Source organism: Pelophylax lessonae, assembly GCF_965119305.1.
Source record: "Pelophylax lessonae genome assembly, chromosome: 6".
NCBI classification, from domain to species: domain Eukaryota; kingdom Metazoa; phylum Chordata; class Amphibia; order Anura; family Ranidae; genus Pelophylax; species Pelophylax lessonae.
In genome coordinates this window covers 171,221,412-171,236,975 of record NC_138773.1, presented here as the reverse complement: position 1 = coordinate 171,236,975, position 15,564 = coordinate 171,221,412, and the positions used below count along the sequence as shown (strand labels likewise).

Sequence of the window (15,564 nt, the reverse complement as noted above, 5' to 3'; positions counted from 1 at the left end):
AGAACCACTCTGCATCGAAATGGGGGGGCTGTTGGCCAGGAGGAACGCTGCAACTCAGGCCGAAACCAGTCGTATGCTACCTCGCGAGGCGTTTAACTCGCAGGCCAGCACCCATCTAGTGGGGCTATGTCGCAGCCTACCTAGCGCGGAGCGGAGTTCTGCACGTTTGCCAGACTGGGGTGACCACTGGATCTAGATTATCCAGCTCGTCGACCATTCCGGCAGTTGATTGTAGAGCTCACAGGAAAAATCCAGGAGAAAAAAAATTTCTATATAGCAGAGAGAGGGAGTATACCACCCTGGGACTGCCCATGGGTGTAGTCAGAATTTTTTTCTGCCTAGTGTCCTACTCCTGTAGGGGGCAGTATAACCCAATGGTTATGAATACCAGGAGCAGTGTGACAATAAATGAAAGAGAAAAACATTTTAATTGCCATCCTTACTGTTCATTAGGTTTCAATTGTTTAGACCATATTTTAAAGACACCACAGTGCCAAAGACACCACAGTGCCAAAGACACCACAGTGCCAAAGACACCACAGTGCCAAAGACACCACAGTGCCAAAGACACCACAGTGCCAAAGACACCACAGTGCCAAGTAAAACACACAGCCAAATTAAACTAATGAAGATGCATTTTTTTACCAGGGATTAGAGGAGCAAATCCCAGATTTACTGGTTTAAGTGTTTTTGTAACAGCTATACAATTTGTTAGAATCCGCCAATGGCAAATTAGAGCATAAACTTATGAAGCAATTCTTGCAAGAAGCTTATGTTGCACAAGACAATTTCCTTAGTCTCATTAACCACCACCTGCTTTAATAAATTGGCCTCTTTACAAAGCTCAATACCCCAGGGTTCAATTTATAAACAGTCAGAGCAGGGACTCATGCATGTTAGTTGCAAAGGTTTTCTTTAGTCAGATGTAGTAACAATCTTGGCGTACAATAAAACAAAGTACTTACTCTCCTATCTTTTGCAGCTCGCCTCCTCTTCCACTGTACAGTGTTAGGCATCCTTTCCACAAAGAAGCATACCTTTAATGAGATTATTGCACTAGATCATTACATAAATATAAAACTTTGAATTTGAAACCTAAACAGTAGAAAAAAACATTGAAAATCTTAAGTTAAAAATCTGACTTTCTACAGTTAAATATTAGTCGTACCTTGCAACAGTTTGAGGGAAAAATTCAGGATAGCAAATGAGTGAGCAATTCCAGGAAGATTAATAAAAATAAAAAAAGCAGAAATCCGCCAGCAAGTGTTAAAAGAGTAACATACAATATTACACAAGCATATCACAAACTAAAACATTTTTGGGGGGAAAAGCTGTTGTCCAGAAGGATATCTGGAAATGCCTTGTCCTGCAAGCCAACAGCACAGGAGAGTAAGTGGAGAAATCTAAAAGGGACCACTGACTGCAAAGCTTTCTCTGCAGAGATATTCCATCACTATTAGCCAGAGATAATGGAAACAGCGTGCAAATGGGAGACAGCAGCTGACCCACCTGGAAGAGTTCACCGCTGTGTGCAGCAATACAAGACAGAACATAGTCTTCACTGCTGGAAGGAATGGCAAATATCAGTATTGCAGACTTTATGGAGGGCCAATTCAGCTCTGTTGAGTTGGGTTAATGCAGGCTATACTGCAGATTACTACGCAATGCGTCCACTAGCACCCTCACAGTCCATTAGGAATTACAAGATATCAGCTGTGGTGGATGATGGTACTTGTAGTCTATCCATTCTCAGGAAACTGAATGAATGATGCAGACGTGTGGACGGAGCCTCACATGGCCACGCTGTTTTTAAATTGTTACTGCAGGTGCAGGGAGAAGATCCCCAGCCCACTCTCACCCTATGGTCGAGGAGAGGCTGCAGGAACTGGAACATGTTCTGAAAGACAAACGTAACCTTTAAGGGGTTGATGGGAAAAAAAAAAAAAGACTTGCTGGCATGTGAAAATGAAGGAAAAAATGAAAAAATAAATAAAACGAATGCAGCCATCACATCTAAGAATTGGTAAGCTGCAAACCAAGTTAGCAACCATCTTGCAGCCTGTGTGTCCATGATGTCTGCTATTTTGGATACTTTTCTTCAATAAACATCCTATTTGCCTTTTAGTCGAAGTGCTGTCAATCTTCTCTTGTGCTCACTGCTGTTTGGATTACAGACCTAGACGAGCATCCGACTCCCAGGCTTTCATTACATACACCTGAGTGGCTTTTTGTCCATTATTATTCAGAGTCGTTTCTAATGAAGTCGCCCGTGCAGCACGACTTCAGCGCGGCTTGCAACAACTTCTCGTAATAGAAGTCAATGCAAGTCGCTCCGACTTTGCAAAAAAAATAGTGCAGGAACCTTTTTCTAAGTCGGAGCGACTTGAGTCGCTCTGATTAGAAGGGTTCCATTGCACAGCATTGGAAGCTACTTGTCAGGCGACCAAGTCGCCTGACAAGTCAGGTCAGTGTGAACCGGCAGTCAGATGTAAAGTTACTTCACATACCTGCAGGTGCCTCCTGAGGCCTTCTGTAACCGCAGAATGTTGGGCCACTTTGACAAAAACAGCAAAGATGGATACTTCCAGGTAGTATTTGAGCTTGCAACTGAACACCACACCAATACATTCCAACTGGCCAATGGTATGTGCAGGAGGCACATTATGCAGGAAAGTTCAGAAGTGTTGAAGCTTTACATATTACAAAGGCTAGGCTTTCAGCATTGGGGGGTTTGATAAGAATACTGCAGGTATGGGCAATACTAACTGCCTGCACTTTATACCTGCAATAACTTAGGGAAAATAAACAATGCGTGCAAAAATAAGAGATGGTTATTACCATGTGCAGTAAACTGGAGACATTTCAGATATCACGATTCTCTCCCGATTCTCGGCGTAACATCTTTCACATTTTACAAAAAAAATTGTGCTAACTTCACTTTTTTTTTTTTTTAATTATTAAAGTGTATTTTTTTCTAAAAAATTGCATTTGAAAGAACACTGTGCAAATACAGTGTGACAAATGATTGCAACAACCGCCATTTTATTCTCTAGGGTCTCTCCTAAAAAAATGATATATATATATATATATATATATATATATATATGCTTGGGGGTTCCAAGTAACTTTCTAGCAAAAAATATTGATTTTAACTTGTAAGCAACAAGTGTCAGATAAAGGCGTAGTCTTTTAGGCTCGGTTCACATTTATGCGATGCGGGAAGGCTGCGAATTCGCAGCCTGTTCCCGCATCGCACACGCACCCCTGGCAGTTCACACTGCCATATGCGATACGCTGGGGGATGTCAATGTAATCTTAACGACACCCCCAGTTTGATCGCATATCGCAGTGCGATCGTGCAGTTCGCACAGGAGCGGATCGCACAAGTGTGAACCGCTGTGCGATCCGATCCTGATGCGGCTGCAAAAATGCCTCCTGTACGTGTTTGCTCCGGGTGCGATGCGAATTTAGCCATACAAAGTGTATGGCTAAACTCGCACCGCACAGCTGATCGCATGTAATGTCGGAGCAGTGCGCTCCGATATTACATGCGAACCCGGCACTCGCACAAATGTGAACCGGGGCTTAGTGCCGGTTCACATATATGCGATGTGGGAACCCTGCCAATCCACTGCGAGATCCCGCATCGCATTCAACTCGCAGGCAGTTCACACTGTCATATGCAAATCGCTGGGGGGTGTCCATACACAGTTAACACCCCCAGATCAGTTCGCATATCGTAGTGCAAACTGTCAGTTTTGACATGAATCGGATTGCATAGGTGTGAACCACCATGCGATCAGATTCTGCTGTGAACCCAAAAAAGGGTCCTGTGTGTTGTGTCCGAATGCGATGCAAATTCAGCCATACAATCTGTATGGCTAAATTCGCATAGCACAGACATCGCAAGTGATTTTCAGAGCAGTGCGCTCCAAATTACATGCAATGTTTGTCATCGCACTAATGTGAACCAGGACTTAGGCCTCATGTACACTGCTGCTGATAAACTGATGTTTAGGAGCAGTTGGGCATTTTTTTCAGCAGCCGAGCTCTGCTCTAGGTTATCTGATCTGTCCATGTTTTTTTATAGCCGTTTAGAGGCATTTTCTTGAAAGCAAATAAATGCATTCAGGAAACGCCAAACGCGTTAGAAACGATTACAAGGAGAGAGAGAGCTATCCTGCATTGTAGGCATTAGGGATCAGTAAAATCTGTTATCTGCAAAAACGCTTCCAAAACCGCTCATGAACGCCGGTAAACGTGGCATGTCAAAAGTGGCAAAACTGATGTTTTTTTAACTCCGTTTACTAGCTACAATTTCCAGCATTTAGAAGAGTATTTCAAATGTCCAGTGTACATGAGGCCTAAGTGGTTAAACTGCCTTTATTTACAGACTGACGTTAATTCCTGATCTAAAAGAACGAACGGATACTTGTAAAATGTGTTTATAGTTATCTCCCAGCACTTAGCAACGTTGCTATGGGGGCACCCTTGCCGCAGCTCCGTATTTCCATTCAGACATGGAGTTGCAGTTCAGCCCCGCCCCCTCTCTCTCCTGATTAACTAACTGACTTTAATTGACAGCCGCGGGAGCCAATGGTTCAGCGGCTGTGCCCCAGCCAATCAGGAGAGAGAGTCCTGGACGGCCGAAGAACTCGTGAACATCGCTGGAATGAGATTGGGCTTAAGTATTAGGGGGTGCTGGGGAGGCTGCTACACAGGTGGTTTAACCTAATGCATTCTATGAATTAAGATAAAAAACCTTCTGACTTTTTAACTCCTTTAAGATCGTGAGGGGGGAGTGAATCAAGATCACATTATTATTTTTTTTTTAAAAACGATTAATCGTGCAGCTCTACTACACAGCTTTTTTTTTCATTACAACACAACCAGGGCTGCTGCTGGGAAGAGTGCAGGCAGTATGTCCATACTGTGCCCCATCAGACAGCAGGGGGCTGCCTGTACATAGGCCCCATTCAAAAACATTCAAGCCGAGTACATGAAAACTGCAGTGACTAAGGCTTCTTTCACACTTGTGCGACTTAAGCTCCGACTTTTGAGACCAAAAGTTGCAGGACATGTAAAATGCCATGTATTTCTATTAGTGTTGTTCCAATTAACACTACTTAAGTTGCTGCAACTTCAGAAAAGTTTCCTGCACTACTTTGAGCCGACTGACACTGCTTCAATGCCAGAGATATCAAAGTCAGACTCCAAAATTGCACTGTAAATTTCCCAACTTTGAAGTAAGCTAGTGTGAAAGGAGCCTTAAGGCTGCATTCCCATCTGCACATTCTAGGAATGCGCGTTGTGCTTGCAGTGCCATTAATGGCACCCAAAAACGTGGCCAGGAAACGCTCTAACACACAGTGAAGCACATGCCAAGCTCTGACAAAAAATCTACAGCCACGTGACATGGTGGTATGAATAGAGCCCAAGTCTCTTTTCTACTTACTCATTCCTCCCCACCCACCAACATACTCTGCTTCCCAAATAACTGAAAGCAAATGGATGCGGAGAAGCCCCAAGTACAGTAATAACAGTGAAAAGATGGACTTTTCAAGCAGCTTATCAGCTAGAGCAGTGGTCTCCAAACTGCAGCCCGGGTGCCTTTATCCAGCCCTTGGGGCACCATTTCATTTACTGACACCAACCATGGGCCACCATTTCATTTACTGACACCAACCATGGGCCACCATTTCATTTACTGACACCAACCATGGGCCACTGTCCCCCCCACTGACACCAACCATGGGCCACTGTCCCCCCCCACTGACACCAACCATGGGCCGCTGCCGCCCCCCCCCCCCACTGACACCAACCATGGGCTGCTGTCCCCCCCCCACTGACACCAACCATGGGCTGCTGCCCCCTCCCCACTGACACCAACCATGGGCCGCTGTCTCCCCCCACACTGACACCAACCATGGGCCGCTGTCTCCCCCCACACTGACACCAACCATGGGCCGCTGTCTCCCCCCCCACTGACACCAACCATGGGCCGCTGTCTCCCCCCCCCACACTGATACCAGCCATGGGCCGCTGTGCCCCCCCCCACTGACACCAACCATGGGCCACTGCCCCCCTCTCCCACTGACACCAACCATGGGCCACTGTTCCCCCCCACTGACACCAACCATGGGCCACTGCCCCCCTCTCCCACTGACACCAGCCATGGGCCGCTGTGCCCCCCCCCCACTGACACCAACCATGGGCCACTGCCCCCCTCTCCCACTGACACCAACCATGGGCCACTGTTCCCCCCCACTGACACCAGCGATGGGCCACTGTTACCCCCCACTGACACCAACGATGGGCCACTGTCCCCCCCCCCCCACTGACACCAACGATGGGCCACTGTCCCCCCCCCCCCACTGACACCAACCATGGGCCGCTGTCTCCCCCCCCACTGACACCAACCATGGGCCACTGTTCCCCCCCCCACTGACACCAACCATGGGCCGCTGTCTCCCCCCCACTGACACCAACCATGGGCCACTGCCCCCCCCTCCCACTGACACCAACCATGGGCCACTGTTCCCCCCTCCCACTGACACCAACCATGGGCCACTGTTCCCCCCCACTGACACCAACCATGGGCCACTGCCCCCCTCTCCCACTGACACCAGCCATGGGCCGCTGTGCCCCCCCCCACTGACACCAACCATGGGCCACTGCCCCCCTCTCCCACTGACACCAACCATGGGCCACTGTTCCCCCCCACTGACACCAACCATGGGCCACTGCCCCCCTCTCCCACTGACACCAGCCATGGGCCGCTGTGCCCCCCCCCCCACTGACACCAACCATGGGCCACTGCCCCCCTCTCCCACTGACACCAACCATGGGCCACTGTTCCCCCCCCACTGACACCAGCGATGGGCCACTGTTACCCCCCATTGACACCAACGATGGGCCACTGTCTCCCCCCCCACTGACACCAGCGATGGGCCACTGTTCCCCCCCCCCCACTGACACCAGCGATGGGCCACTGTTTCCCCCCCCCCCCACTGACACCAGTGATGGGCCACTGTTCCCCCCCACTGACACCAGCGATGGGCCACTGTCCCCCCCCCCCCCACTGACAGCAGCGATGGGCCACTGTTCCCCCCCACTGACACTATCCCCCCCCCCCCCCCCCCACTGAGAACAATGGGGAACTATACCTCCCACTGACACCAAAGATAGTGCATTGTTTACTCCCACTGGATGCCTGAACATTCTACTCCCACTGGTCTGGCCCCCCTAAACTCTGAAGGACAGTAAACTGGCCCTATGTTTAGAAGGTTTGGGGACCCCTGAGCTAGAGTATGAGTGGCACAAACACATGCCCTGGTCAGCAGCTCAGGTGTAGAATGTCAATAGGTTTCCCAGTAACAATACTGGAAAACATATGCAATTCTAAAGTCTTTTGGCAAACCTTCCTTCATTTGAGCTTTGAGTACACGATTTCAACCTTCTAGTATCTTCCTGCTGACAAAACAGCATACTTTGCAATGGAGTTATATCAATTTAGGCAGTAAAAGGATTAAGGTGTATGTACACAATGAACCTCTTGTTGCTACCTTCTGGCCTGTTAAATATACCACTAAAAAAGTATTCAGATCTGTTCCATAAGTGCAAAAATTATAAATACAAACAAATGGGACATATTGGCACAGACGTAAAATATTGTAGTAGTTAATCCAATAGGATCACACAATACTCCCAAACTGTGTGCGACTGACCACTACTACATGAATGGCTTATACCAGAGGGAGCCATTTTTATCTGATCAATTTCTACACCTACTTACTGTGCCATTACCCATCTCAAGTAGCTCTGGGCCCCATTCGCACTTGCTCATGGAAGTGTTTGCGATAACATGCAGGAGATCCAATAGGGGTTCCTGGCGATTAGCTGCAGGCAGGAGCCCCATTGAAGCAATGATAGGCTGACAGCTCCCGCAGCTATTCAAGGTCGTTCTCAGAGCGGGCACCTGCCAATGAGTATCCCTTAATGCAGACAAAGCTGTCAGCCTTCCATTGCTTTCAAAGTGGTTGCTGCCCAATTGGCAAATGTGAATGGGGCCTTTGACAAACCTTCCCATATCTAGCAAACACTGAAATTTGAATAGACTTCCACCGTAAAGTGAACTTGTGCTTTGTCTATGCAAAACAGGGTAATTTAACTTCTGTCCTCCCCAGCTCCCCTTGGTGGCAGCAAAAATACTATAACTATTGCTTACAAGTATGAAGAGCATTCAACTCAATGTAACACTGGTACTTTCTTACTAACCACTTATGAATTCAGCACTGTCATATGGGGGTAGGAAAGTACACAGCCCTGTGTAAGCAGAACAAGCAAATCTTTTCATGTAAAGCAAGTCTTACATTTTGGATGGAGCGTACAAGGGTTAAAACCCATCAAGTTATTAGGTCTGTGTCCCTGCTATGGGGATGCCCTTCCTCCTAGTGACCAATGTCACCAGGACCAAAAGTTAAGGAAAATAAGTTTTGTGTTGTCACTAGTACAGGAATAGAGGAGTATCTTCAATTGGGGACACTTCTGATGGTAACCTGTTGAAAGCTTTCCAGACACACATATTTCTTAAGTTTTGAATGAAAGAAACATTAACAGACTCCTCCATGCACACTAATAGCACAGACGATAAATATCCCATGCCAAGCTACTGTATTCTTACAGGCCCCCTTTTAACAAAATATTTAACAGGCTCTTTTCACAAAAGACAGTAAGACCCCATTCAGACTAGCACGACTTGTCAGGCCACTTGTCAGCCTGACAAGTCGCGCTCGGTCGCTCGCCATTGATTAGCACAGGACCCGTTCTAATAGGAGCAACACAAGTCGCTCCGACTTAGAAAAAGGGTCCTGTACTACTTTGGGGGCGACCTGGGAGCGACTTGCATAGAGTTCCATTATGTGAAGTCCCTGCAAGTCGCGCCGAAGTCGCGGTGCACGCTGTGCACCGCGAATTCACAGGTCGCCCCTCGAAGTCGGATCGCGCCAGTCTGAATGAGCTGTAACACAATCTATTTTTGCCAAATGGACCGGCACCAGCAGGGCCATACACTGCTCAATTTTCAGCTGATCCAGAAGGAATCAGTCAAAACTCAAGCATTGTATTGTCATCCTCAGAGTCAAAAAAGTTCAAATAAAAGCTGCAATCTCCACAGTACTTGACCTTTAAATAACTGATAGAAGCTCAAAGTGCTTGCCACAGATGTTGTCATTGCAGAATCAGATATGAAAAATATGAAGTCACCAAAATATGAGCTTCACATATTTATTAAGACAGCTTCACATAAGTCAGACAAGTCATAAGGAACTGACATTTTAAGGCCTCGCAGGGTCCCTTCCTCAAGGTAACAGTGACTTCACTATGTTCATAACTTTTCTAATGAGAATTGTACCTCACTTTACAGATATGTCATCTCATGGACAAGCGAAATGTCAAAAATGGGACACAGACGGCAAAAAATGGTCGGCGTTTTAACCATTCCCTAATCATTTTAAATGAAAAAACATTTTTGCTTTTGATATGCTAGTTGTGTCTTGCATGGGTAATACATAGGTTTACTTAAAATTTCTAAATAGGTGGTGTTCCTAAATTTACTGTAAGGGCTCATTCATACAGAGGGATGCAAACTGCAAAGAGTATTTTTGTACCTGAAATTACAGGTGTTGTGCATACAGCTGCCAGAAAAAACAAACCGACTGCTGCTGCACATTGGTAACAGCACATCTAAGCATTTAATACTTATCTGCGTTATCAAACAACCGCAGCCTGTCATTGATTTGTACAGACATCTATATGCAACGACTGACTCCAGGGCACAGAAACAGCTTTTGTGGTGTATGTCCCTCTGTAGTACCCATGTGAATGAACCTCAAGTGTAAACCCTAGCAGAATGACATTTAGGTCAGGGAGCACTGTATCACTAAAATTGACACTTCAAACTACATTTCACATCCTTTGTTGTTTCTCTGTGCTGCTGCATCAACTTCCTGCTATTATGCATCTCCTCCAGCAGCAGCTGCATTGCATTTAGGGCAGGATCCTGTTGATTACAAACACTGAACATGCCTACGCGATCAGCATTGCCAGTCACTTAGTGGCAGATTTACTAAAACTGGAGCACTCAGAATCTGGTGCAGCTGTACATGGTAGCCAATCAGCTTCTAACTTCAGCTAGCTTTGGCAATAAAACCTGGAAGCTGATCAGTTTCTAAGCAGAAGTGAGCCTGATGCTGCACTCTCCAGCTTTAGGGCTCTTTCCGTAGGCGGATCCCTGCTGCTCAGCAGGGATCGATCCGCCGATCCCCGCTGAGCCGGCGGATGACAGCTCCGTCTCCGCTTGCAGTGCAGAGAGGAAGTGTCACAGCTCCCGCTGCTCTCTATGGGGGATCGGATGATAGCGGACCGTCTGTACGCTCTCATCCGATCCCTGAATGGATGGAAAAATAGGGTTTCCATCCGTCCAGATTTCACAGACAGGATCGGATACGGATGGCAGCGGGTGTCAGCGGAGGTGTCTCCGCTGACATCCGCTGCCCCATAGAGCTGCATGGAGGATCCAATCAGATCCGTCTAAAAAACTGACAGGCGGATCTGATCGGATCACCCGTGTGAAAGAGCCCTTAGTATATAAACCCTTTATAGTCTTCATTGGAAGCACAAGTGACAGGTCCATAAGATAGGAGGAAAGCTTAGGAGATGAGAAAAGAGCATTGTCACCCTATAACAGATATGCCAAAACAAAGATAGTCATGTCAGGAAGAACAGGCAATTTAACAAAAGCTGCAGAATTAAAGGTTTTGCAAATTCATCCTGCAAATTGGCTCTTGTAATGACATTAACATGTTACAGTACAAGTTTATTTTTCGTCAACTTGTCCTTTAGTAAATCCCCCCACCCCAGGGGGTGCAGAGTGCCAAGTTAAACCTCTACTGTGCAGTCCTGCCTATCTAAAGATGTCCCCGTTGGTTTTTCCTCTTAGCGTACACGTTACATGGTCCATTCACCCCTATAGGTGAGCTGTATTTCACAAGATTGCTAGACTACAACTTACTCACTGGGCCATGGCACACGTGTACACCAAGAGCTGGTGTGAAATTTTTGGGAGAAATGTTGTGCAGCACCGCACAGCAATGCCTGGGAGAAAGGCATCGAAATTGGAAGTAAACAAAGCTTCAATTGTGAGCAGGCAGGCTCTATTACAGAAAAGACATTGTATATCTTTTCACTAATAAAACAAACTTACCTGCCTGTTTGCAATCTTTAAAATTTACACTAAGCTGCACATGCCCAGATCAAGACCAGGCCAAGATGTTGGCACTAATGTAAGAGGGCAGGTTTACTTCCACTTTAAAGAGGCCTCCTTTTCCTCATTTTTCCCAGTCCCCTCTTACCTTGTCCTCAAAAAAGCACACACGCCCAATGAATTCAGGATTGCCCTGCTGTAATCAGTTTGGCACATTCATAGCGGGTCCTGTGCCACCATCTCCTTTCCACAGGACATTGGGAGACAACTGTCATTCCCAGGTGCTTGCAGCCAGCTGCCAATGATGTGCCGCCAGGTCATCCCTCCTCCACCTGTCTGTAAGCTGATACCTCCTGAGAAAGAGGACATGGATATCTCAGGATGCTGCTGGACCACTTTACATGTCATTGCCACCTTTTAGGCCTGGAGGATAGGTGGGAGGGTTGCTAAGTGCTTTTTGAAGTGAAGATCCACTGTAAGGGTCCTTCAGTCTAGTTGTAAAACAAGTCAGTCCAAGTCAAAAACAAACAGAAATGGTGTCCATCCTTTTCCATGTGTTGGACCTAAACGTGATGGATCTGAGGTAGTCTGACATGCATCCATTTATATCCACTTGCCTTTAGACCTAACATGGGTCCATTAAAGCAGTAGAAAAAACTCTCCTTTACGACCTGTATCTACAGGTAAGCCTGTAATAAGACTTGCCTGTGGGTACAGTGAACATCTCCCATAGCATTTAGGAGATATTCACATTTATATCGGCCGGTGACATCTGCGCTTGTGCTTTAAATGGACAGCACACGAGCATGTTGTCCATTGAGAACACTGTGCTGCAACCATGGCTGCCGTGCTATCATACCCAGCCAAAAGGCCAGAGAGCCGAACCCAGAAAACGACTGAGTGAAGATGGAAGTACGCTGCTGGAAGGCTTTGTTTTAAGGTATGTGGTGCCAGTATGTGGTGCAAACTAGCACATATGACAAACTGCCCTGTCTACAGATCCCCTACTGATTGGAACAGATACGGCCTGTGTAAAAGGAGCTTAACATGGCACTCTGCACTCAGTGGGTTTTTGGGGGGGGGGGGGGGGGGTGATTTATTAAAGAACAACCTCACAGTAAACTTGTCCTTTAACCCTTTCACGCTGCCCTTTAAAGTATAACTGAAGGAAAAACTAGTTTTGGATAGAGTGGAGATGGATTAGAACACTTGTCAGTTTCTTTTGCTGTCACTCTGTCTTGTTTACCATTAGCATTGAACGTGAAAGTAAAAGAAAATACCACTTTTTGGTTGTCCCCATAAAAGTAATAGAGGGGAAATGGTGACCTTGAGGTCCTCAAAGAAATCCCTTAATTTGCTGGAATTTCCTATCACTTCCTGTTTGGGTATGAGACAGGAAGTGAAGAAAAATCTCCCCAATGTGCCTATAGCTCTAATTTAAGTGGGCTTCAATGCCAGGAGGCAGTGCAAAGTCTATCATGTGATAGACCTCCATGGTCTAACACGAACCTATCTAGCCCTGTAAAGAAGAAATCAGTATACTACATACCTTTTTTGACGCTGATCTGGTCTCCAGCGGCAGAAGCTCTGCAGAAGACAACGGAACGAATGGGGATTGATGTCACCCATAGAAATACTATGGGGTTTCTGTTGTCGGATGGATCTTCTGCACCCTCCTCCACAGAGATGCGCAGCTGACATGTCAGCGTGGGATTGCGTCAGATTGGCTTCAAAAACAGGTATGGATACTGATTTTATCTTTACGAGGTTAGATAGGTTAGTGTTAGATTGTGGAGGTCTATAGATGCAGGGATTTTAGTGTTAGAATGGACTCCTACTTTAACACCCCAAAATCAGTTTGCAAAACGCAGTGTGATTTGCAGAATCGCATCTGACAGGTGCGAACACCCATGCGATCAGATTTTGGTGCAGCCAAAAAAAAGGGTCCTGCACACTTTTGGTGCAGATTCGGTGTGATTTGAGCCATTCAGAATAACGGCTCAAATCGCACTGCTGAAGAATCACATGTGATTTGAACAGAAAGGCGATTCTTGTTCAAAATTGCAGGTGATTCCCACACCGCATAGTGTTAACCGGCACTTAGGGAGCATTTACTTTAGCTACAGTGAGTGGCTATTCCTGCACAATCCTATGCAAGACCAGGCAAAATGCATTGCCTCTGGTGTGGCTGGTTCACACTAGGGATCGACCGATTATTGGCAAAGCCGATATTTTGAGGGCCGATATGCACTTTTCCCGATATATCGGAATCGGCTCCAGAGGTTACCGATATTTCGGAAAGTGCTTGTACCGGAGTGATACCGGCATCCATAGCCGACGGTCGGCTCTCTTGTAATGACAACCGATGCAAGCCGCTCGGCTGTCATTACAAGGAGCGGAAGGGGACGTTCCCTACCCCTCCCCCCCCCCCCCCGCAAATCGTGGTGAGACAGGAGACCCGGGCAACCAGCCTGCATGGCCACCCAAGACGTAATCAAAGCCGCATTCGGCTCCGATTGGGTCTCCATGCAAAAACCCGGACGTAATGTCATGCGTAACATCACTTCGGGGTACTGTCTGGTGCCAGATTCAAAAAATGACCGCATTCAAACTTGGCATTTTAAAAACTTTTAAGTGCAGAGGAGGGGTTTGGGGTCTTTTAGACCCCCAGATCCCTCCACAAAAGTACCTGTCAAAAAAAAAAAATGTTTAAATGTACAAAAATATCGGCCAATACCGATATGCATTGGCCAAAATATCAGTATCGGCAAGGAAAAACCGATATCGGTCCATCACTAGTTCACACCACTGTGGTGTATTGGTGATGCAAGCTGTAGTGTGCAGTACTTTTTTTTTTCCAGTGTAGCGCGGGTCATCGCAGTCTGGATAAAATGTCACGGTGACCTTTCAATAAAGTTCATAAAAATAAAAAAAGGGAACAGCAAGGTGCGCCAATATTGGCGTATCAACAGCGCTGGTCTAGCCGGACTGCACAGCAGCTGCTGCGTTGCAATGCCTCATTTGGTGTAAAGGAGCCCCAAGCGTTTGGTTGTAGATGTGGATCGTACCATTACCCATCCTGTGGACCATACCAAGTGTGGATCGTACCATTACCCATCCTGTGGACCATACCAAGTGTGGATCGTACCACTACCCATCCTGTGGACCATACCAAGTGTGGATCGTACCACTACCCATCCTGTGGACCATACCAAGTGTGGATCGTACCACTACCCATCCTGTGGACCATACCAAGTGTGGATCGTACCACTACCCATCCTGTGGACCATACCAAGTGTGGATCGTACCATTACCCATCCTGTGGACCATACCAAGTGTGGATCGTACCATTACCCATCCTGTGGACCATACCAAGTGTGGATCATACCATTACCCATCATGTGGACCATACCAAGTGTGGATCGTACCATTACCCATCCTGTGGACCATACCAAGTGTAAGTAAAGTGCTGCGCACGCCTTGCGGCACACGTGACCACATACCCTCTGGTTAACCGAATTATGTCTCCGGGCTGAATAAGGCTTCCAATTTCATCCCACACAGAGACTGTGATGCTCCCCGTTTTATCTGCCACCTTGCACGACCTCACTTCATGACCATCTTTAGTTTTTGTGACTCTGCCTGTATGGGGGTTAGAGAGGAAAACACAAAGTTTAGTCATGACAAGGATAGAGCCCGGACTGGGCACAGCACATGAGGGGGGGGGCCTCCACACGCTGCATCCGGCTCACCTACCGTCCTCAGGGACACTTACCGATCTCCAGCACAATAAAGATGACATTTAAGTTTTTCTGCCCGGTCTTTATGTCTTTTATAGACACGAACGAGTCGTTTATCAAGTTCATGGTGGTGTGAGAGAAACGCCGGGCATTACTGTTCACCCTCGTGTATGGAGGCTCTGTTATCACAGGGCGCTTATTATAGAGACCAGCTCAGTGTGTGGGAAGGCCGCACTCCTCTATACACAGGGCACGGCTCTATCACTGGGCACCTCGTTTTATACGGGGGAACACATACAGGGAACTCGCCCGTCTCTACAACACACCTCCTCCGTCCTACACAACACAATGTGTGCGAGCATGTGCAGTGTGACTCCTATATATAACAATAGAACATTCCATTATGTAAGCTACACGGGGAGCAGTGCCTTTCAAACGGTGTTAACTCCTACGTTACACATTCATTCACTATAGTTATTGATTTACTTGAGATAACACTGAACGCCTAAGTGTTTGAGAGACCACGGCTTCCAAATAAAACATAAAACCGCAAGCTCCCCG

The 15,564-nt window shown here is 46.9% G+C and overlaps 1 protein-coding gene across 2 annotated transcripts in view; it reads right to left on the bottom strand.

The window, feature by feature from the left end:
- Positions 1-15,171, bottom strand: part of NABP1 (nucleic acid binding protein 1) — a 62,809-nt gene extending 47,638 nt beyond the window's left edge. For both annotated transcript variants that reach the window (XM_082262489.1, XM_082262490.1), the window contains exons 1-3: positions 15,039-15,171; positions 14,767-14,905; positions 966-1,037 (exon numbers count right to left, since the gene is read on the bottom strand). In XM_082262489.1, coding sequence (XP_082118615.1) covers positions 966-1,037; positions 14,767-14,905; positions 15,039-15,129 — 302 coding nt within the window. In that variant the 5' untranslated portion in view covers positions 15,130-15,171. The remainder of the gene's footprint in view (positions 1-965; positions 1,038-14,766; positions 14,906-15,038) is intronic.
- Between the last annotated feature and the right edge of the window lie 393 nt (positions 15,172-15,564).